The 23,222-nt window shown below is 38.9% G+C and overlaps 1 protein-coding gene across 5 annotated transcripts in view; it reads left to right on the forward strand.

Annotated features, from left to right (window-relative positions):
* Positions 1–23,222, forward strand: part of ZNF827 (zinc finger protein 827) — a 107,362-nt gene that overhangs the window by 46,222 nt on the left and 37,918 nt on the right. For all 5 annotated transcript variants that reach the window (XR_004779018.1, XM_035549126.2, XM_035549135.2 and 2 more), the window contains exons 5-7: positions 7,215–7,448; positions 21,726–21,974; positions 22,672–22,729. Coding sequence is in view for 4 of the 5 variants with exons in the window: in XM_035549126.2 (XP_035405019.1) it covers positions 7,215–7,448; positions 21,726–21,974; positions 22,672–22,729 (541 nt within the window). In the remaining variant the exon portion in view is untranslated. The remainder of the gene's footprint in view (positions 1–7,214; positions 7,449–21,725; positions 21,975–22,671; positions 22,730–23,222) is intronic.

Genomic DNA, 23,222 nt, shown 5'->3' on the forward strand with positions numbered 1-23,222 from the left:
AGTACTGCATTGCTTAAAGGTAACACAAGTAACTTGAAATGTTGCAGCATTTGCCATTGACAGTACTGAACTGGTTGGCTTGAAGATTCTTCGAGCAGCTATTTTTAATAAAATAAAAGCATGTCCAATTAAGTTGTCATAACTGATGCACTTGTGTAGTAGGTTCCAAAGAAAAGACCATGCTGTCTATATTTAGGATTCATAGTTTATGCCAGAATGTAAATTTTCAATTGGAATATGTAAGCGGACAGGGCTGGCAATTATTCAGCCATATCCTTAATTTAAAAATACTGTGAATTCCATAATGCTGCTGGCAGTGTAAATACCCCTGATGTCATCAAGATCTCTTTGAAGTGCCTCTCCAGAATCACATTTTCATAATATCTATATGAACCTTTAATTTAAAATAAAACTGAAAAAGTGCAATAGCACAGCTAATGAAAACTCGTGCAAATCTTTGCCACTGGTATGCCACCACCATTCTCATCCCTTTTCAGCAACTGCTAATCTTACATCCAGGAATTTCCTGGTATTTTTAAAATCATATGCATCATATTTTATACCTTGTAGAAATAGTTTAGCAAGATAAAGCAGTGTAGACTCTGCTCTAATTCAGTTGTTTAAAATGCAATATAACAAATTGCTTTTTTGTTTACTCAGCCCAATACAGCTTAAAAGAAGACATAAATATGATTCTGAACCATCTCTGTGCTTACAACTTTGTTTTATTATCTACAGAAACTCTTATATTTAGGAACAGTTAGACTGATGTCTCTTGCTTCCCTGATTATACCATTACTCTGGGCAGAAGTCCTAGCTCATGAGCCATTCTGTCAGATCTATCCAAAACAGGAATTGAGGACATTGTTAGTTCAATCATCTCTGATTATTTGTTTTGTTTTGTTTGTTTGTTTAATTTTCGTAAACAACTATAAGGGTCATTCTGGTGGCACATCTCTCTTTCTCTGTTCCTGTGTAGAGAGAAGAAATTTCCATACTCCAAATCATTCTTTCCTATAAGCAACAAATTTTGCTTTGCTCCTCCTACTCTGTTCCCCTTCTTTTCTTCTGCTCCCCAGAAGTTTACCTAGGCTGCTGTTATTTTGATTTTTACCTAGAAAGGAGAACATGGTCTTAGCAGATGTTACAATTTTGTTTAGCTGGTGGGATGTTGGCTGTATACCAGACATCTTGGGGTATGGGGGCATGTCTGGTCCTCCAGGTGCTGTAGCAATTTGCCAAATCCCTCCATTCCTGTTGCACTAGAATGTTGTAAAATTCTGAGAGGAGAGTAACAGGACTGGTCGCTCTCCAGTGTTGTGTCTCGTTTTGCTCCACTACAGGTCCTTAAATGCAAAACAGCTTTAGAGAAGATCAAGATAATTAGCGACCTTTTCTAGACCACTGCTTACACAGTTTCAACATACTTAAGCAAGATAATTTGGAAGACCATATATTTTAAGTGGTCTCTGGAAGCCCTGAGGTGGCAAGTCGTGGCACTATCATACTTCTCATGATCATCTATTCTGCCATTCCACTGCTTTGATAAAAAGCAGTGTTTTAAAGCCAAGTGTCCTTGAGCCATAAGTAGTTTCCCATCCTCTTCTTTGCAGCCCTGTATACTAGTTTATTTGGCTGAGGGCAGAGTAAAGGGCTTTGAAAATGAGATGTAATTGAGTTAGCACTCCCAGGAAGGGTAAGTAAAATGACGTGCCCTTGGACAGGTCAGTACTCTAGGGCAGGAAGCACTAAAGAGAAATGAGAGACCAGCAGGATTGTCCTGCTAGAAGAATAGTATTTCTCCTTTTGGGCCACTTACGGTGTAGGCAGCCTCTGTGTATAATAAGTTGAACATGATTTATCAGCCCAATTGGATTTTAGTCTGGAGATTCTCCAACAGATTCCAGTTGTATAAATGCTTCTTGCAAAAACGACCAGTGGCTTCTTCTGCAGCATTTGTACCCCTTACTCAGTTCTTGAGTGTCCTCAAACATAAGCCGTAGTTTCCATGCAGAATGCCAATACCTACCTGTGCATTTCAATTATTAGAGTGAAAATAGTAGAAGACTCACGTCAGAACCTTTATTGACCACAGATGCCTTCAGGAGGATGTTGTCCACCTTCAGGGAAATGTCTTTTGAAGCTCTTGAAGGTCCTTGGCTTCTTTAAACCACTGTGGCTCAGAGCTCCTCCCCGGAACAGAAGGCTTGCTGCATCGTTCAGATGCACTAGCTCCAGTGGGATCTGGCTAAAATACTGTTCTTTCTTCCTGAGGTAGAAGTCATGCTATGGTTCTCTTTCATGACGGGTCTGAAGAGAATCAAAAAGGTCTCAAGGAGATCAGCTCCATTTGCGATGCATTTGGGAATCTATCCTCACTTTTCCCTCAGGCATGAGTGCCCTGCTCTCTTTCATCTTTCTATCAGTAGTCGAGGATCTCTGTCATGGTGCAGCAGTGTATGGTGGCATTAGAAATTTTCAGCACTGCTTCTTCTGACCCGCACTGTAGATGGTTTTTGTCATGGCCTCCTCTTTTGTGGGGGCATTTTTGTTGTGGATTCCGCCCCCCCCCCCCCATGTTCTTTGCTCAGACAAACAAGGTGACCAACTCCTTGTTGTTTGTAACTTGTAACTGAACTTGGCTGAAGCAATCAGCCCATTTTTCCTTTCTCAACTAAAAACATTTTGAGCATTCAGAAATCCTCGGTGAGTGGACTGATGCTGTTAGCAGCTCTTATCAAAGCGTTTCAGATTAGTGGCAGATGCCCAAGGCTCTTCTTGTGGCATTTGGCAGTTTGAGAAAAGTGTTAAAACTTTGATCTTCTACTTTTGCCAAATGGATCAAATGATCCCAGTTTCCAGGAAGATAAAAATTGGCAATTTGCAATCTTCTTTGATTTATTTTTTCAGGATATGGAATGGAATGGAATGAATGTAGAAGTATCAACCCTGCTTCAGAGACTGCTGCCTGTTGGTTGGGTTTTCAGTGTTGTTCCCCCCCTCCCTCACTGTGTATTTCTAAATTAAATTGCTGTCTTTTTTTGGATTCAGTCCGCGGGCAACACATCCTTCAGTCTGTTCTCATTGCAATTCAGGATGAATGTAAGTTAACTACAAATTAAGTATATGTACGTGTATCTATTTTCGTATGTAGATAGAAGATGCTATTCCTTCTGGGGAGTAATAATTCTGTAGTTCAAAAATACTTTAATAGACTTCAACATCTTCTCTTTAGTCCTTGTCTAGTTCCATTTTTTAAAAAAGATCTTTCAGTCTTAGGGGGTTTTGTTTGTTTGTTTTTAATTCGTCTAAGTCAACTTTTATTTCCCTAATTTGCAATTATTTTTCTTAGATCTGTTTATTGTTCTCCCTAATATAACTAGTGGATGCATCATAATGGCCATTATCCATTTGTTAGAAATCACGACTTTTTTTTGTCTATAGTTTTAATGTATGGATCTGAGAGACCAGACAACCTCCCCCCTTTTTTATTAGTCCTTCTCTTTAGGTTTCATTTACACTGGAATCTGCTTTAACATGTTTCAAGGAAGAGCAAAAGCCCCACTAACTGAAGCAATAGTGTTGAAACAGACCTAGTAGTTGTCTGATTTTGTTTTTGTTTTCCTGGGAAAGAAAAGTGAGGTAAATATACCTGGTTTTGGGGATTTGTCTATGATTAAGATGTTTGATTTTTGAAAAGTGTGGCCAGTTAAAGGAATGTGTTGACAGTTAACAAAACGAATATCTACCTCTTTCCTAGTTTATTAATTCTATCTTTGGACTGTTTGGTCCAAAGCAAAGTGACTAGAGTAGTCAGAACCAGCTACATAGATAAGAACATTAGTCTTGGATTTCTTTTTTCCTCTCACATGATATTGCCAAATGCCCATCATCAAGACTTCTCTGGGTTGTTGGACCTTGACTACATTTTATGTTTCTCATAGGTGAGGTCTGACAGACATACAGGGACAAAACGAGTGTACAGATCATGAAGAGCTCATTTGGACTATGACTAATGTTATGCTGGTAGGTTTGTTGTCAGGGTAGGTTTTGCATTGGTATCCTGGGTGGTGGCTCAAAGTGTGAGAGAGCAGTGGCTCATAGCACAAGCTGCCAAAGTAGGAGGGCTAACGTGGCCTAGGGAAAGAAGGGGAGAGCCAGAGGTGGGATAGGAATGATGCCCTTTCAAAATCATTTTGGGTGTGCCTTGGTTTAAGCTCTGGCATGGCCTACCTTGACTTGTTGGTTCTCTGAGCTACTGGAGTTTGACTTCATCTCAGCAGAGCTGGAGAATAGCCCTGGGATGAAGGGCATAGAGGTACCACTTGACAACTGCCCTTGGTGGGGTCAGATTGCCTCCCAAATTTTGGCTCTGTGTTAAAGAGGGTTTAATAAATGCTAATTTCTTCCAGAAGTGCCCACACTGATCCTTGTGTTACTCCCCCTTCTGGTGGCAGGGGATCCCATAAGGCCGCTGTCACTGCCGACTAGGGCCTGATTCTGAATAAAAGTTCATAGCTTAAGGTTATGATATTGTATAAATTTAGTTACAGTGGTTCTACTTGTGTGTAGATGTTTTTGCTTTGATCTTAACATGGTTTTTGGTGGACTATGGTGAAAGCTTGCAAACACGCTGACCTATGTATGTCAGTTCAGTACCACCTCTGTATTTTATATGGTAATGTTGCCTGCTGACCTGGTCCATAATGCTTCCTCTACTTGGTTCATTTCATGGGCAGAAACATAACAGGCTGCACAAGTTAATGATTGTTCTCAGTGGGTCTTCTTTACCTCTTCGCTCAGACTCATATTTCCTTTATTTTCTGGAACAATTTGAATTAATGCATTCTTAAAATGAACACATTCCAAAAGAATTTTCTCTGAAAGTTCAGGAAGAAATCTCTGTACCAGTTGCACTCTGCTCCTGGTGGAGGCTTTTTTCATATCTGCAGCAGCTAGAGAGGCTTATTTTAAAGGGGGAAAGACTTTTATTTTATTTTTTGGTGAAAACCAAAAGGTCAACCTCAGGTCAAACCCCAGAATAGATCGAGCTAGAAAGACGATGTAGAGGGCAGATGGGTTTTTTTGTGAGTACCTTGGTAAAGTTGATTGGTTTGGGAGTCTAATCTGTATTTTGGTGAATTAAAACATACTTTAATGTTTCATATTTCTGCTTTTGCTATTTTTTTAGAAAAGGAAAAAGTAATTCCTAATACCGGTAAAAGCGCTTATAGTTCATAAAAGCACTTAGTTCATAAGTGCTTGTAGTCCATACTAAAAACTACATGTATAAACTGATTTCATTTCTGAAATAGTGAATAGTCCCAATGTGTATGTATGGGCTGAATGTGTGTATACAGGTTGTGCCACTTCGTTTAATCTTGTCCATTGGTAATGGCTTCCCAACCAACAAGGGCAAAAATATAGATCATCAGAAGCCTGATCAAACAAGTCTGGAACATAAATGGGAGAGATTTAAATATTGTGTTACAGGGTAAAACAGTTGCTTCGGGGAAAAAGAAAAAAAAAAAAGACACTGAACCATAAGAAAATGAACACATAAGCAAATGGAACTGACTGTTTGCAAGAAAGATGGCAATTGTGCTCCATACTTTGGGACTGAGGTCTCTGGGAGATGGTGAGCACTTCAGTGGCCTGCAGGAATTCACATGTTCCAGGAGTCAGATTTTGGAGGAACGATTGAGAAGGAGAGTATCTTGGGAAATAAGCCAGGAAAGTGAGGAGCCAGAGAGTTGGTAGGAAGCAGTGAAGTGGAGGAGGAAGTAGACCAAGGGCTTAAGCCAGTGAACTTTCCCAGAATTTGTGTTGATTTGACCTGTCAGTATCCTGCACCTTCAATTGAATGTTACTGTCCCTCTAGCATGCCATTTCCTCAGCTTTTACTGTTCTTGCCATGTGTTTGTAAAACAAACAGCTCCCTACAGCAGTTAATGCATATTGACTTCTAATGCCCTACTGTGCAGTAAAAAGTGTTGTGGGATGCTTCCCTCTTACAAGGGCTGAGCTCGTCTGTAAGAGTCATGAGGGTGGACAGGTGAATGTCATATGGAAGGAGGAAAATACCTGGGAGAGGAAAGACAGGTAGTGAGGTAAATGGTGAGAGAGCTTAGAGAACAAAACGGGGATGACGATCTTTCATATTTGTGAAGACAAAGGTTTAAAGAGGTGAGAACGATGTAAACTCATCAAGCTTTGGGGCACTGAAGGAGTCATCTACCATGTGTTACTGTGTGTTTAAAGTGGAATTTTGAACGAGAAGAAAAACTCTAACAACTGACAGGAAATATCTCTTCATGGTCAAAACTAAAGAATTAAAGTTGATGAAAAATAGTTTGATTTCTTTAGCCTCCTGTTAGTCATGCAGTCTGTTGATGAAATTATATTGCATGGTTTTGGAAGTATTGTTTAAGAAGTGTTCTTGGTTTTATCCCTTCAACTAAATGTAGCACGAAGGATCCATTGCTGTCTAGTAGTATCTGAAAGACTATTCAAGAACAGCAGAGTTCAGGGTGCAGGTTTTAAACAGCCCCAAAGTTTCTGTGTCCTGCTCTGAGGCTGTGTAGCAGCTTATGTGGGGTATTTGAAAGGATTATTTTATACTTGCTTTTTTTTTTTTTTGGATATAGAACCTGAAACAGTGCTCTAATAACACCTACTAATGCAGAGTTATCTAAGAAAAATCCCTTTGTTCTCTTTCTTAACTAATACCAACTTTTAGGACATAGGAATTTGCAGTTTATCTATGTACACCCCTCTTAGTTTTCCAATCTTTCTACTCTTCACCTCTTGCCTCTTTTTCAAGCTCTTAAGAATTCACTATGTAGTAGTGAACATGGACTTTGCCCAATCTGCCCTTATGTGACATGGTATTATAAACTTCCATCAAACGTATGGAAGACATGCAAACCATTTTGTGGGATGCCTTGTAGTTGGAGTAGGGACAAAAGAAGAAAGAGAAGTAGGATGTTTTCCTGAGCTCTGGTTAGATAGTTTTTGTGATTCAAAACTGTCCTTTGGTACGGAAGAAGCAGATGCTTGTTTACCTCTTGAAGCATCTTTGAATACTGTTTGACATTCTTGCTTCCAGTACCTGCTCTATCATTTTTCAGGTTGTGGTTTCTTACTGTTACTAGCTGCTCTATGATTCTATATTACACACCTCATTAAGTCTACCTTTTTCCTTCTCTTGACAGCTGCAAATCAAAAAGAGCCCTTGACTCCAAAGTTTAAAGTGAAAGATGAGCCTAAGGATGAAGAAGCTGCAAGTTCAACCTTGTCTCAGTCCAGCTATGTGTTCAGCCACGAATCCGAAGCCTCAGCTCCCAATGTCCCTGAGGAGAAACTCAAACCACAAGAACCGCAGACAAATATGATGAGGCAGGACATGTCAGTCAAGGCAGCATCTGAGCTCCTCATGAAGCTCTCAGGTAGATATTTAATTTAATAATATTCAGCTTAATATTTTTTCAAGTATGCTAACAAGGTTACCTTGCAGAAGGAGGGAACGAAGCTTTAGTAGCAAGTAAAGGAACAAATGAAAATGTCTAGCCACACAAGTTCATATACATAAGACATCTCAGTTTGTTCTGTCACCATAGTATCTAATTATCTGTGTTCTGCACAAATTTCAGTGGTCTTCAAATTAATGACTATGGAATAAGTCAAAAGAAATGAAACCTTAAAGCTTTTAGATACTGTTATTTTTTAAATGTACCAAAACATTTTTATATCAATTTATTCATATCTGTGTCATTTCATTGAGATCGTAAAAATATATCTATACTGACCTGTACCTGATATAGCTTTAAAAATGCTTTTAAAGCTTTTTATTTTTTTTCCTGACAATATATTGTATTCAAAATTGTAAGAGGCTGTTTCTTTTTTTTTTTTAAGAAAAAAAAAAGTAAACTGAGCTGTCGTACTGCTGTTGAACACTTGAATTTGCCTACGTTGCCTTTCAGACAGTTGGACAGTATGCATGTGTATACACATAAGTACTGTTAGGTCTGGAGGGAGCCAAATAAAATGTATGTTCTGCTAATTATGCTTTGTCTAGCTGTCAGAGTTGATGTTTAACTTTAGGGAAAGTAAAAAGTTTGAGTTCTCCCAGCTGGGAACAGGATTTAAGTGAATGATGAAAAGGATTTGAACTTCTAATACACTTAAATTTTTAGTAGTGAGAAACAAAAATTGGTCTGGGAGCCTAGGATTCATACTTTCCCACTTAAACTGGATCAGCTAGCTTTTAAATCTTCTCCAAAACTGGACAAGACTTTTTTGGGGGGAGTGGAGGGGTCAAACAAGAAGTGCCATTGGAAACACAAGTTCACCGATTTCTGAGATCCCTGCCAAATCTATCTGAAATTAATTGGCTTCATTGGATACTGTCAGAATTGAATTTGAGCTCAAGTTTATACCTGTAAAACTTCAGCTCACTAGGATCTCCCCTCATGAATTCTAACATGTAATTAGTTCGCTCCTGTTCATACCTGCGCATTTTAATTTACAGAGGAATTTTGAATCATTGATTTTCAGGCCTTGGTGTTGTTGATGGTGCAAAACATGCATCCCAAGTATTAATAGTTGATCACAGAAGACATTTCCCAATTTTTTGGGCTCTCAAATAATAAACATCTTGTTAAAGTGCACTGTTGCTGTTGGTATTTGGTTCGAGTATGGTGTTCTCGTAACAGAACTTTATGGCCTAATGAATGTTAACCAGTGACTTTATTTTTCTTGGTTCATATAAATGTATATAAACATTTCCATAAAGAAAGAGCCCCGTAACTTAATGATTTTTCAAGTGCTTCAGAGACACTAGGGTGCTTTATTGTGAATGTTGAATTCAGTACTAGCAGGCTGTGTTTAAATAGTTCTATTACAGACTTCATTATATTAGAGCATTAGTGACTTAAATGTCTATTCATGTGGGTGAAACCTGGCATGTAGGAAATCTTGACCAAGTCTTCAGTCACTTATGCTAGGAAACCCCAGTGTCTAAAGGTTCCAGTAAGAAGTACACTAGTATTATATATATATATATATATATTTATGATTTCTTGGTGATTGCACAGTTTTTGCTGACAGTGGTTAATCAGTGGATTGAATGGTAAAGATTTACTTAGGATTTAGTCGGTATTGCTGCAGTTGACATTCCTGAATCAGCCAGTGGGTGGGGTTATACCAAATTTATTTATTGTGCTGCTTTCAACTCGCACTTTTCTGAATTACCATCTAAAACAGAAAGTGTAAAGAGGAAAAATGCTAACATACAGTTTAATGTAGGACAAGTGTAAGAGGGAAATCTAAGATCAATAATCTCTTTAGTGTTTGTTTGGTTTTTGTTTGTTTGTTTTTAACTTGTTTACTTCATCTGGTAAAATATTCTGAAATTGCTGTTGACTTCCCAGATTATTTTAAGCAGTTGTGCACTTTGTTTCTAGTGATGTAGCATTTAAACAACTATACCACTTTGTCAGAACAAAGTGAAAACCAGAACAAACTTCCTCCTTTTTCCTGTTACTTTCAGTAAGAGGAAAAAAAAAAAAAAAAGAAAAAAAAAATTGAAAGGAGTGAACATGTCTGGATGTTCTAATGTCTGTGGGAAATCTTCAGTCAAGTGCACTTATCAGACTTGATATATTGCATAATTGGGTTTAAGTCAGGTCCTTCTGGACTCTATATGGTCTTGGTAAAGACTGAATGGATTACATCCTTGACATCCTTGCCTTGTTATTTCACTTTCTTCTACATACTACTAATTAAGAAAACTTGGATTGCATACAAACTAGGCAAAGGATTTCTGACACAAATAGTGTTTTGCTTTCTGCATTCCTGCCATACGTGTTTCTGTTATCCCCTAGCAATAATATTGCCGACTGTTGCAGCCTCTTGGAAGCGCCTTAGGATTTAGACATGTACCTTACAGTCTCCTTTCATGTGAAGGGATGCATTCGCTTATATTTTTCACTGGAAAATCTCTTTTCCCAAACAGATATGCTGTTGTGCTGGCTCTTAATTGAGCTAGTGCAGTTTAGTGGAAAGCCTTTCTGGCTCTGGACCCTAGTTTGGGCTGGTAGATACTGTAAGAGAAACTCATTTGTAAATCACCTGTACCTTGAGAATATAATGCAGAGACTTGCCAGCGAGTCAGAAATCACTCTAAAACTTGGAAGAACTTTGAAGAATAAACGTGTTTTATTGAAATAGAATATTAATAGAACATTTACTAGTTGTCTTTGTGGATATAGATGTACAGAAATGGGTAAAAAATCACACATACAGCTGTCTATATTTTAGTTCTACTGCACAAGGTTCTCTCTGTTCTCTGAAAGCTAAAAAGCTGTCAGGACACTTGCATGCTTGTAGCAGCAGACAGCCAGTGCTTAAGGTCAGGCCCTTACCCTGGATATTACTTCAGGGGAATTGGACCTTATCTGGAGATATTATGCCCTTTTATATGAGTTTTCTCCACTGCGTTCCACTTGAATTCAGATCTTCTACCTCACAATTCATAAGCTTGATAACTAGTCAAGACCTCACATTTTGAACACTTCTTCTAAAGGATTATTCAAACTAGGAAGGCTAATGTCAATCTAGGGCATGTCTAGGTGGAACTCATTTCAATCCAGATAGGCAAAACAAAACGGTAGCAACTGATCCAATGTTTAAAAACAAATGGAACACCCATTTGAAAGAAATGGTCTTTGTGGGTTAGCAGTTCCAGCTTAAGTACAGACCTTCAACCCATGTTTTACAGAATGTAAAATGACTGCCATGTCTTATACAAATGTACAAAGGCGAGCTGTGAGTGCAGCCCATTACTAAGTTTTCACTGAGCTGCGACACAGTGGTAACCAAACAGATTTGAGGAACTAGTAGAGTGGGGCAAATTGCTCTCATCTCAGCCTGGGAAGGGTGCTGTGCATGCAGATTTAAAATTCCTATTAAACATTGCGTGGAATCACTTAAAATAAATCGAAATAATGTATTTCAAATACACCTGAACCAGTTTTCTACATTCTTACCCGTTCTCTTTTATGGAGCAGCTAATTTAATTTTCCAAATGTTTAACTAAGTGATGCACACAGTGATCTTTAGTCATTTTTATACACTCAGTCTTGTAAGATGAAAGGTAGGTTTCAGAGGAGACTGAAATTTAAAATAAATTTTGCATTCACATGCCAATGTTGTTTAAAAGATCATTTTCTGTTGCAGTAATCATGCCGCTCATATGTTTTGGGCATGTATTGTGTTTCAGAAGCATGTATTCCTTTCCCTTCTTGTCCAAAAAGAAATGCATTGTTGGAGGTGTATAAAATCTATTCCAGGTATGAGCGTTTTATAAATATTTTACCCTGGTGCCTTGAACTATAACATTAGTAAGCTCCTGTCTTTCCAAGAAATGTTGTCTGAATCCCATTTGTCTTTATTTCATCTGTATATTATTTGTGAGTTGTAGTCATTCTGCATTTCTGCAGTAACCTAGGTCTTTTTGTTCTTCTTGCAGTGGATCAATTCCCTATGTATTGCAGATATCCTTGTTATCAGTAGCATATCCATGACCTTTGTACTATTCAGTTCCTTTGTTTTATTAGTACTTCAGTCCTCAGGTCACACAGTGTTTCTTGTAATACACCAATTTCCCAGTACAAACAATGCATCGTAATTTTGGGTTATCAGCAGATGAAATTAGTGCATACTTATTTCTTGTGCCAAGATTGTGAAATAAAATGTTGCATACAATTGATTTCAAAGCCATCCTTGATCAACTCTGTTTATTATTACCTATTTATATGACAATTCAGAGCTCTTTCAGCACACCTGCTTGTTGTGGATTGATTTTTTTAAGTCCTTATCTACTTGAAAATTTTTACACTAATTTCTTCATAATTAATTTTGTTTGACACTATATTTTAGGTTTAACTGAAACCACATGGGTTAGAGCTTCTATTAAGAAAAGTGAGGGGAAAAAGAAAAGAAAGGGGGAGGGGGAGAGAGAAGGATTGTACAATTCTAGATGTAAGATGAAGGCCAGAACACGCCAGTGCTCTTCCCATTCCAAAAATGACCTAGCATGTATCAGGGCACAGTATACTGAAGGACTTCCTGCGAAGGCTTTAAATTAGCTTGTACAAAAGCCACTCCAGTCACAAGAGGACAGACTTCCAGAGAAACTAAATGAGAACATCATTTTTAAAAATTTGTTAAATAGTAGTGCTACCTATGCTTGTGTTGTCTGGACAGTTGGTGTCAGAGTTACCTCATTTAAGTCTTTGGTAACTTTCTGCTTTTGCTTTCATGTTCAGCAACATGAAATAGAAATAACAAAAAGGTGTCTGTAGCTGGTAAGCTATTATCCTTAGCAGTAACAAAATCTTCCAGGTTTAGTGGGTTGTGTTGGTGGTCTTTTGGTTTATTGTTAATATGGTGAAGAAAACATACATTACTACATTCTTGGGGTGAATTGGGTGGCAGAGAAACTAGCCTTCCTGTATATTTCCTTTTCCTAACTTTGTGGACTGTCCTGGGGAGTGCTTGTCTGGATCTCGGCTGCAGTCTTTGGGGACAGCTGTTGTCAGGACTTTGTAAGATACGTCCGTACCTAGATTGCAGGGGAGCTGTCGCATACTTTTATCCCTGCTTAGAGAGCCTTGATAATGGAGGCAGGAGTGAAAATACAGGGAAGTCTTTTGTTCCTTGGTCTCTAAATGGCTCGTTAGAAGGCTCTGGGCAGCAGCAGGTGCTTCTGCAGAAGCCTGAAAAAGTAAGCGGAGAAGTGTCTGACCCAAAATAAGACTTTCTTTGAGGGGAGCTGGAGAGATGCCGTGGCAAGTCACATCAACAGATTGAAGTGTGATAGCCCAGTTTTTTGTGTGTGTTTCCAACAAAAATGTGAAAATCATTGTTAAGAGTGAAGCTTTATTTTAATTATAGTATAGAAGAAGATACAGCTTTCAACAACAAAAAAAGTCTACAGAAAAGCAAGTACCTCATAACAGAGCCTAGCTTTTCAAGTTCAGTAGATGTTCTACTGTAGCTTTAAGCTAGTGCTACAGTGCTATTGTCTTCCTTTATTTCATGTCAGGGAAATCTTGGCATTTAATGAAAACCATGTTAATATAAAAGATTACATCATTTGGAATAATAAGAAATCATATCTGTGGTTCAAATGTGGTTCTTTTGGTCTTCTGGTTGTTTTTTTGTTTGTTTAGTTTTTTATTAATTTATTTATTTTAGGAAATTATCCCTGAAGAGTTCAAACAAAGCCCCTGATCCTTAGCTTTACTGCTGTTCCTTGATGATGTTCAGCCAGGTAGGAGTGGCCACAACACTAAGTGATCGTGTCAATTTTTTCAATCTGTCGGAGGATTGTAGGTGCACAGTACTTACAGAAGGGCCTCTTGCAGTCCCCTGTGGATTTGGAGAGTCAGCTTGTTAGGGCAAGAGAACTGGAGCCAGGCTCTTTGTGAAGGCACAGCTTGCCGCAGAAATGCTATACTAGAGTTTTCTTGAACTGGGAGACTTTCATAGATTGGGATATGTTGTAAAATAACAATTCACTGCACATGTAGACTTCTCATCAATTTATTTTTGATTTATGTTTTGTGAACATTTAAAGGGTTGGCTGTGTTCTGCAAGTAGGATCTTTCTAGTAAGTACTATACTCCTACTGCTCAAACAGAAGGAACAGCAGATGCATATTGCAACTTCAAATTCGTCTATTGCTTTAACTTTCTCTTTTTTTTTTTTGTTTGCATTTCTGTGAAACTGAGCCTTTAGTTGAAAAATTCTATAGCATGGGATTTCTGAGTTCCACTAACAAATATCAGCCAGTTTTTTGTTCTTTTTTTAATGCAGGATCATGTTGCATTGATTCAAGGCTCATTGACATTGTCTTATATAAAACAGCAGCTTGAAAAAATACTAGCAAAATAAAGCATCAAGCACAGTGCCCTAGGGAACATCAGATGTTACTTGTTGTGTCTCTGTAGCAGAACCTTCAGGGCTCGCCAACTGTTCCCTGCCTCTAAGGTTTTATTTAAGCTGTTTTAGGGCATGTTTATTTCTAGCAAATCAGAACAATTAGCATAACAAAATGCCCAATTCTCCGTACTGAAAGCTTTTGAAGTCGGTACAAGTTGACCCACTAGTTACCCTTGTCTGCTTGATTGCAAAAACTAGTACGAGTCCAATTTATAAGACATATGGGAAAGACTTTCTTTTCTAAGTTGATTCATAAAGTTGATTTGTAAAGCTGATGTTCATTTCAGCAAATATGAACATCTCAGAATTCTGGTGATAGGCTGAGGTTTTAAATTAAATGATCAGGAGAAGTACGAATGATTTAAAATATTTCACTTGATTTCAGGAATGGAAAATAGCTGGACTGCTATTGTTATCAGTGAAAGCAGTATTTGCTATATGGCTTGTGGTTTTTTATTAATTCTGTGCACTTGCTTTTGACTTTTATCTCAAATAAGGTGAAAAACATACTGTGCTGCATTAGAAGAGCATGCTTAGCATGTGCCCTGTATTTAGAGCTGGATAAGGTCTGCATGAGAATACTGTACCGTTTTGGGGCTCCGTGGTTTTAAAGGGCTGCTGAGAGTTTGTAGAGGGTCTAGAGGAGGGCTGCTAACCTAATTAAGGGTCTAGGGCTTATGACCTGCGAGGAAGCATTGAGAAAACTGGGCCTATTTAGTCTGGCAAAGGAGAGACTAAAGGCAGATCTAATCACAGCCTGCAACTACTTGAAGTTGTCTTAGAAAAGCAGTGGAGTCAAACTCTTCTGCGTAGTGGCAGATGGTAAAACGAGGTGCAACAGCTACCAGCTGCAGCTTGAATGGTTCAGCCTGGACATTAAGAAAAGTTTCCAGTGCAGCACTAGATCGAGTGTTTCCCAGGATGCTGTAGCTTTCCCTTGCTTGGAGGTTTTGAAAACGCTGCTAGATAAAGGTGCAGCAGAAGTGATCTGGTGCTGATGATTCGTGGAATAATTAAGTTCAGATAGGACCTCCATAATCCAAACCCTTTCTCAGGGCAGATCCAACAATACCAGGCTGCTCAGGGTGTTGTTAAGATTTGAATGTGTCCAAGAATGATGAGCCCAAGCATCCCTGGGGAACGTGTGCCAGTATTTGACCAGTCTGGTGGTGAAAAATTTCTTCCATTTATGTGGAAAGAATTTCCCACATTCCTACTTGTGTCTGTTGACTGTCTCTCTGCGTTTCTGAGAGAAGTCTAACTCCAGCTTCCCTATAACTTCTCTTTATTCCTTAGAGTCACAGACAGTAATAAAATGACTCTGTAGTGTTGTTCTCTTAAGGCTGAACAGACCCAGTTCTCTTCACTCTTCTCCTCTTAGGTTTTGCAGCTGCCCCCCAACCATCTTGGTAGCCCTCCACTGAACATACTCAAGGATGTCAGTGTCCATTCTGTACTGGGGAGCCCCAAACTGGGCACAGTACCCCAAATGCAGTCTCGTAAGTGCAGAATAGAGGGTAAGAATCACCTTCCTCTACCTAATGACTACAGGTTTGCTAATACGGCCCAGAATACAGTTGGCCTTCATTGCCATAAGGGCAGATTGCTGACTCATGTCCAACTTGTTCACCAGGTTCTTTTTGGCAAAAGAGCTCTCCATTTAGTGACTGTCCAGCCTGTGTTGTCATGTGCTGTGCTATTCTAATTGCAGTTCTCAGTGTTTTCCTATTTTGAGCTTCCTGCGGTTCCTGTCAGCCCATTTCTCTTCCCTGTTGAGGTCCCTCTGAAGAGCAGTGCTGCCCTCCAGCATATCCACCACTCTCCCAGTTTGTGTTTGCCTATGAGCTTGCTAGAAGTGTGCTCCTGTGCATCATCCAAGCCGTTAATCAAGACATTGAGGAGAGTCAGGCCCACTATTCACTCTGCAGGACTCTGGCTGCCAGTTAAACTTTGTGTCACTGACCGCAATCCATTGAGCCCTGAGATCCAGCCATGTTTCCACCCATCTTGTAGTCCGCTTATCCAGTCCACACGTTACCGGTTTTCTGATACAGGTATTTATTAATGATGATGCTAAAGGCCTAGTCAAAGTTAAGGTAACAAAATCTGTTGTTCTCCCTTTGTCCTCACAGCCAGTCATTTCATCACAGGAGGCGATCAGGTTTATCAGGTGCGATTTGCCATTGGTAAATCAATGCTAGCTTTTCCCAGACACAGTCCTGTCTTTCACAGGTTTGGAAGTGGCTTCCCAGAGGATTTGTTCTATAATCTTTTAGGAGACTGTGGTTAGGCCGACCAACCTCTAGACAGAAATAAAAATACTGTTGTCAGGAACAGTACTTGGAGGAAATGACTAATGACTATTTGTCCACATTTTTGAGTACAAAACAGTATTTGTATACAAATAAACCTAACTATTGCCTTTTGCATGGGGGAAATGTGATCTTACTAGGTCAGATGTAGTGCCAGGGGCTCGCTGGTTGTAGGTATCCTGCAGTCAGGTGCACTCAGCATTTTATCCCGCAGCTCTGGTCCCATTTGTCCAAACCGGAGAACTTACTGAAATGCACTGCAGCTCCTCCCTGGTTATTGTGTTCCCAGGGGCACAGGGAAATGGTGTATGTTGAAGCCTCTTCATGACGTGTGGTTTGTCAGTTTGTACACCAAGTGACCAGGATGGCTGGAAATACCCTGACAACATCTGCCTGGCAGTGCAGGTTTGGCAGCAGTCACAGTGTCCTCCTCTGTCCCTCCTTAGTTCTAGACCTGCTTCTGCAACTGGGAGGCACACTGAATCTACGCAAAATGCTTAGGAGTTGGAAAGTATGCTTTTGCAAGTGTATCTTGAGTCGGGGTGTATTATTACTAGGTTTCATCATGCATATTGGTTTATGTCAGTGCAGCAAATGCACGCTTGCAAATGAACAGCAATGCTCATAACTTGAGCAGGTGCGTATTTTAAAGTTTGCCATTTCTGTTTCTTGTTTTGTAAGATAAGTACTATGTTAACACCTTCTAAAGTAGTCTGGAAGTCTAGAATTGAGAAGTGTCAAACAAGAGCCAATAGTTTTTGTTGTTGTTGTTGTTTTTGTTTTGTTTTCTTTTTACCATTGTAGGATGTGTATTTGGTTGTAAGATAACTGGAACTGCAATTCCAGCAAAAAGTGAAATATTTTCCTTGTATCTCTATTTGCAATGAGTGTATTTAAGTCTACTAGTTTGTTGTGCTTCTTTTTATCCTCCTTTTTAATGTAAAAATGTGTTGTTTTTGTCTTGACATTGCTAACTTCTTGTTCATGTTTTCAGAACATGTATAAGGAACTCCAGTGTTTCTGTTCTCACTTACTTTACGTGCCATTTTTTGCATTGTTTTCCGTGAGCTGAGGATTTATGAATTAGAATCCCATCTATTTTAAGATGATGCTGAAGCAATGAAATCATATAGTTTGTGGTGGGTTGCTTTGGAAAGATGATTTTTCTGTTTGTCCCTGTTTCCGTTTTCATATGTCTGTTACAGGTGTTGGACTGTGGCAGTCCCAGCTTTCTGACTGAAGTAGCTTGAATGAGCTTTCTAAAACTTGGCAATCTCGGTCTGAGGCTACAGAGAGGCATTGTCTAAGGGTAAATTTCATAGCCACACATACCTGAGGTGACATTGTCACGCCTTCAGGGCTGAATACCATACCCTGAGCTTTTAGGTAGCACAAGTATTGTTCTGTGCTTTCTCGTTTGGTTGTTTTGTTTTGTTTTATTTTAAACAAGTGCCACTATTTAGCAATTCCTTGCACTTGTGAATGCCAGAGAACTTGAAAGCTGTGGAAAAAATTACTTCCTCCTGGAACAGGACTATGAAATACTGCATTTTTGCATATCTGATGTGGAAAATTGTCTCACTTGATGTGAATAGGGTGAAGTTCATTGAGGGTTTTCTAAATCAGATGCTTAAACGTAGACTGCTCTGTAAAGAGCATCTCTGTGGCTTAATGATAGCACATCCATGTATGCAATAATTTTCTCTAATTTTGTTAAGCTGCTTCTGTATGACAAAATTAACAGCAGGGAGAAAAAAAAAAAAAGGTGTATTAGGTCATTTAGTTGATCATCTGCCAGAGAAGCAATGTTCACTGCTGTACTGTTGTTCTGACCTTCATCCAGGTTAGTTTTAAATGAATAGCAGACCATGTTTAAATGAATAGCAGACCAGATCACGGTCCAGATATTTTAAAGCTATTTGAATTGTTATCCCCTGATTTTTGTTAGAAATTAGATGTCTGTACTTTTATAAAAATCTGGGATGAAGGAAATTACTGTCATGTACTAACTTTGTATTCTGATACATTGTCGTTTATTTAACCTAGTCCATCTACTCAAGGAGAAATGCAGAAGTGGGAAAAAAGCCAAAGCTATCATGATTTTAATTATTTGAACCTAGAGACCTTTCAGTGTACTTTAAAAGCTTCAGCTACACCATGACCACGTGAGATACCTATGTAAGGAAATAAGGGCTGTCTCCTTACAGCACAAACGAACAGAAGGGAAAATAATCTTCAAGAAGTTACAGTTCGACAGTCTGTACTGTGAGATGTGCGTGGTCATAACCTTTATTCTGGTCCTTTCTTCAGCAAAAGATCTGGCACACGTGGGTTCTCTGCCTGCAGCTTGTGGTGTGGTTGTTGCTCATGGGACAGGCTGTATTTCCCTTTGATTAGCTTTGTAAAATTATCATTATCACCCTCCCTGTCATCTGCATGTGCTTGCTTTTGGGAATTGGACTATGACAGGACTCACATGTGGTAGGGACGTTCTGCAAGGTCAAAAGGGTGCAGTTGGGATAATAAAGGTCAAAGGAAATTATCAAATATGTGAATTTAGTTAGGGCAATTTGAATGTTGGCTGATTGTGAAGGAGAGAAGGTCATTGGTATTGCTCAACTCTTGCCTTAGTTGGGGTTGTATCAGTCTGTCTGATTGAAAAGCATTTGCAGGACAGGGAATTAAACTGTGTGGGGCAGGAACAGAAATAGAAAGAATATTTTAAAAGCAGAAAGAGCAGCAAAGGTCAGCTTGACTCTGAACCTAAATTTGGCAGCTGGGTACAGAGCTCAGTCTGTCAGACATCTGAAGAACTCATTTGTTTGTGGAGTTACCTGAGCTTTTGATTGACGGTGTTACCTGATGCGTTCCTTTGCCATTCTGTGTTCAGTTTCAATGCACAGCATACTATTTTTGCACTTTTCAACACAGATACAATGTTCTGTGGCTTTATAATAAGAGGCTAATGGAAGCTTGGGAAAAAAAGGAAAAAAGAAAAAAGTCTGTTTAACAGGGGGGAAAAAGACATTATATAATAATATTTCTAACTCATCTTCAGTTGAAAATTTCCAAAGTCTGAAGTGTATCTGGTGGATCATAGATGGTAAAGATTTTTATCAATGTTTATATGTTTCTTGTAAAGGTCAAGAAATGTCATAAGAAAAGACTGAAAGCACTTCATGTAAATCATTCCTGGAGCATATCCAAGTAGCTTTTATCTCCTGGCTTCGATTTTTCTTATTTTAAGAGCTGCAAGCAGCAAAGCCACTTTTTCTCCACTTAAGGACAACAGGAATGTGGGGAGAGGGAGAAGCCAGGGGAATGAAAAAGGACTCAGTGGAAAACATCAGTTCAATTTTACGCAGAAGGTGTATACCTGCATGCTGAATGGATTCTGATCATCTTGGCTGGAGGCTACAAGATGGCACCAATCAGTTGACTAGCTTGAGGGCATTATCAGAGATGACCAAACCATGTTTTGGTGCCTCCACGTGTCATCGTAATGTTGGGTAATTAGCAACATTCATACTTAGAGTAAAATCTGTGATGCTGACATATTAATATGTGAGTTAGAGAAGAGGGAAAAGGCAGAGAGAGTAGCAACAGATAAATTTCTCAAGTGAAGCTAGTGTGGTTTTTTTTCCCCACTTTTTTCTCTGACACAAATTTAATAGACAATATTGTTTGTATTTGTTAGTTTTTTTTTCTTACAAACTGGTGTTCGTTTATTTATTTTTAGTATCAAATCCTTATGAGTAGTAAAATTAGACATCTGAAAAGGAACCTTCCAAGTGATGAAACTCGTAGTACAGAGTGCCTTCATCAGTGACCTGATGGTGTGGGGATGGCCAGATTGTCCGCACCAGTTAACGTGCTGGCCTGTGGTCATAGATTTGATCATGTCCCCCTAGTCTGGACAAGGGCCAGGCTGCTCTCTCAGGTCTTAATCCACTCAACATTTAAGCTCTGTGCTTCTCTGGCTCAATGTGCTGCAGTGTGTCCCTACCCATGACCTCTTTCCCTGGGTGCTAGATTTGCCTTCTCTGTCCTTTGGCTCATGAAGTCTGAGCAATTCAAACTTGTGCTTTCTCTTGACTACAGCTGTGGAGGATACCTAGGCTACATTTTAGGGCACGTGCTATTCATAAGTAAAAAGAAGCAGATTTTCCATAAGCTTTTGAGTATCTTGGTTAGTAGCAGAAGTACATATACAGGTTTAGGCAAAAATAATAAATCCCTTGTACATTTTTTTGAACAGAATCATACAATTTTGTTGGAATGGTTCCTCACCTGGATGGCCCTTCTGCTATACAACTGTGTTTGTGCATTTATTTATTTCCTTGTCTTTATTTATTTTGTCCCAGGTATATTGCCTGTCTTCTCAGGCTGCCTGTTTCCCAAGTGTCTGATCAGCACCCAGACAGCAGAGGCAACACCTGGCTGGGGAGTTTTGTCATGATATCCATGTCCTTTCAGGAACACTCTGAAAGAAGTTCATTAGAAAAAAATCATTATTTGTCTCTGAAACTAAACTGAGAGTAAATTACACAGGTCTTCAACTTCTCTTTTCACAGCAGAAAGTCTGAATCAAGAAGGCTGTATAAGTATTTGGGGCTGTAGTAGGCAAGTTACATTGGAGCCTTATTTTTGAGATTTCGGAGCTTTCTTCTGAAGAAAAAATAATCACCTTGCAACCAAATCAGAGCATTCAGCAGCACCTGGGGAATATCAAGTATAGAATGTGAACTACAAATTGGCTTCTAGACTATGGTTTTGTTCATTAGACTTAGCACACTGGAGAAGAACAAGGCAGAGAGGGATGGATATGGACATATGGAAGCTAGTGATTAAGGTTATTGGGTGTTGTAATATATGAGGGAATATCAGTGATTGCTAGAAAAACACACTTTAGAAAAGTGCGGGCCCCACAGTACTCCTGTCATCAAGAGAGCAGAAGAGGAGCAGATCAGGTTTCTTCTTCTATCCCCATACTGATATTTCTAACTGTCTGTGCTGGTACTTCTGCTGATAAAGAGTAATGGAGAGTTTGGAAGACAGCTTCAGTGCCTGCCTTTGAAGAGCTGGTTTGTTGTTGTAACTTCAGCTAATAAAGAGAAGCAAAGCTTCACTAACTGGGATATGATCACTCAGTGTTCATAGAAAGTGATGTAATTCTTGTATTTACAACTATGTACTATTTTCTGTACTCTAGTTTAAAAATATTTTTGAGAAATTTCTTCTATTTACAAACCCTAGAAGAATATTATAGCAGTCAGCTGCTCGCTTCCCTTACCATTTTGCAGTGATGTGGTGTACAAATTATAAGTTTGTAATTGTGATTCCTGCTTTGAGTGCTCTGAAAAATTGTAACCTAATTATTTTTTTTCTTTTAATACATATTTGCAGCTGAGAGTTACAAGGAAACCCAGATGGTAAAAATAAAAGAAGAACCAATGGAAGTTGACATTCACGATTCACAGGCTTCAGTGTCACCCAGCCAACCCAGCCAAAATGTTGGCTACAGCACTTTATTAGGGCGAGACATTAGTGAACACATACAGAAGGCACCAGAAGGTCGTGTGCTCCCAGAAAGAAATCTATTCAGCCAAGATATATCAGTGAAGATGGCATCTGAGCTGCTCTTCCAGTTATCAGGTAAAAGCAGCGGAAATAGTTGATGGAATTTAAAGAACAAAAAGAGACTGTGTATAACCATCAAGGTGTTATGAATGTGTGAGATTACTAAAAACTGGAACATGATAGGAATTAGAGCCCTTCTACCCTCACATTTGAAATGCAGAAGTCTTGCCAAATGTTCCCCATAGTTAACATATGCTTTAGAGCACTGTGACAGTCAGGTCAGGTTCATAATATTTGAACTGAATTGGAAAAGCCAGAGTTCAACTCCTGTATTTTTGAAAGCTAATTAAATAATTAGTGACAACTGGTTGATCAAGGCTTGGGAGTATAGGGAAACCTATAGATGGTAGTTCCCAGCATAAATGGGCAGCGGCTGCAGCACAGTGTTCCTGGGAATGTTCTGTCCATTTCATAATGAAGGTGAACCTCAGCTACTACATAAATGCAATGATTTTAGCACTGTTTAATGAATGCTTGTAGTGCACACTGTACGTGGAGCACTAGCACTGAAATACGAAGGTAAGAAAAATTGGTGTGAGTTTTTTTAAAAAGTGCCTATTCTCTAATCATGTTGTAATCAATTGCCCTAAGTTACTCTGGATAACGTTGTTATCAGAAAGCATTAAAATAGTGCTACTGGATAGAATTTGATAGGGAAAATATGATACATGCTAATCACAAAATAATAATAATAATGTATGTTCCTCTGCAGAAAAGGTGAGCAAAGAGCACAATCACAATAAAGATAACGCCATCAGAACTACAGCCAGGTAAGTGCAGTCCATTGTTATCTATAAAGCTGTAGTGCAAATGGCATTGCATAATTCTGCCTTGGGTATGCAGATGTGTCTCTTCTCTTGCAAATGTGACCTGATACTACAAGTGTAAGATATTTTCATGCAGCAATGTAACATATATCTGAAAAATTACACCTATAGGTCTGATTTCTTAGTGTCCATGATACAAAAAAAGGCCTTTGGGTGAAAATGACTGTTCTCCTCTGATCAAGTATTCACATATGGTTTTAAGAATTGTATTTTTCTGTTTTTTTCTACAAAAACTGAAACTTAAAAGAAACTGCATGCTACATGCAGTGCTTGTGGGAAGAACAGGGTGGCAACTGGATTTTAAGACATGGACCAATGTAAGATGAGGTGTTGTGATTCAGTCTTCTGTCAAGCCTGAATTTCTTGAACAAAATTTCAGTTTGGTATTTCTACCCTCTCAATGCCTTCTAGAGATGAATTTTTAAAAGTCAAACTC

Source organism: Cygnus atratus, chromosome 4, assembly GCF_013377495.2.
Source record: "Cygnus atratus isolate AKBS03 ecotype Queensland, Australia chromosome 4, CAtr_DNAZoo_HiC_assembly, whole genome shotgun sequence".
Lineage (NCBI taxonomy): Eukaryota > Metazoa > Chordata > Aves > Anseriformes > Anatidae > Cygnus > Cygnus atratus.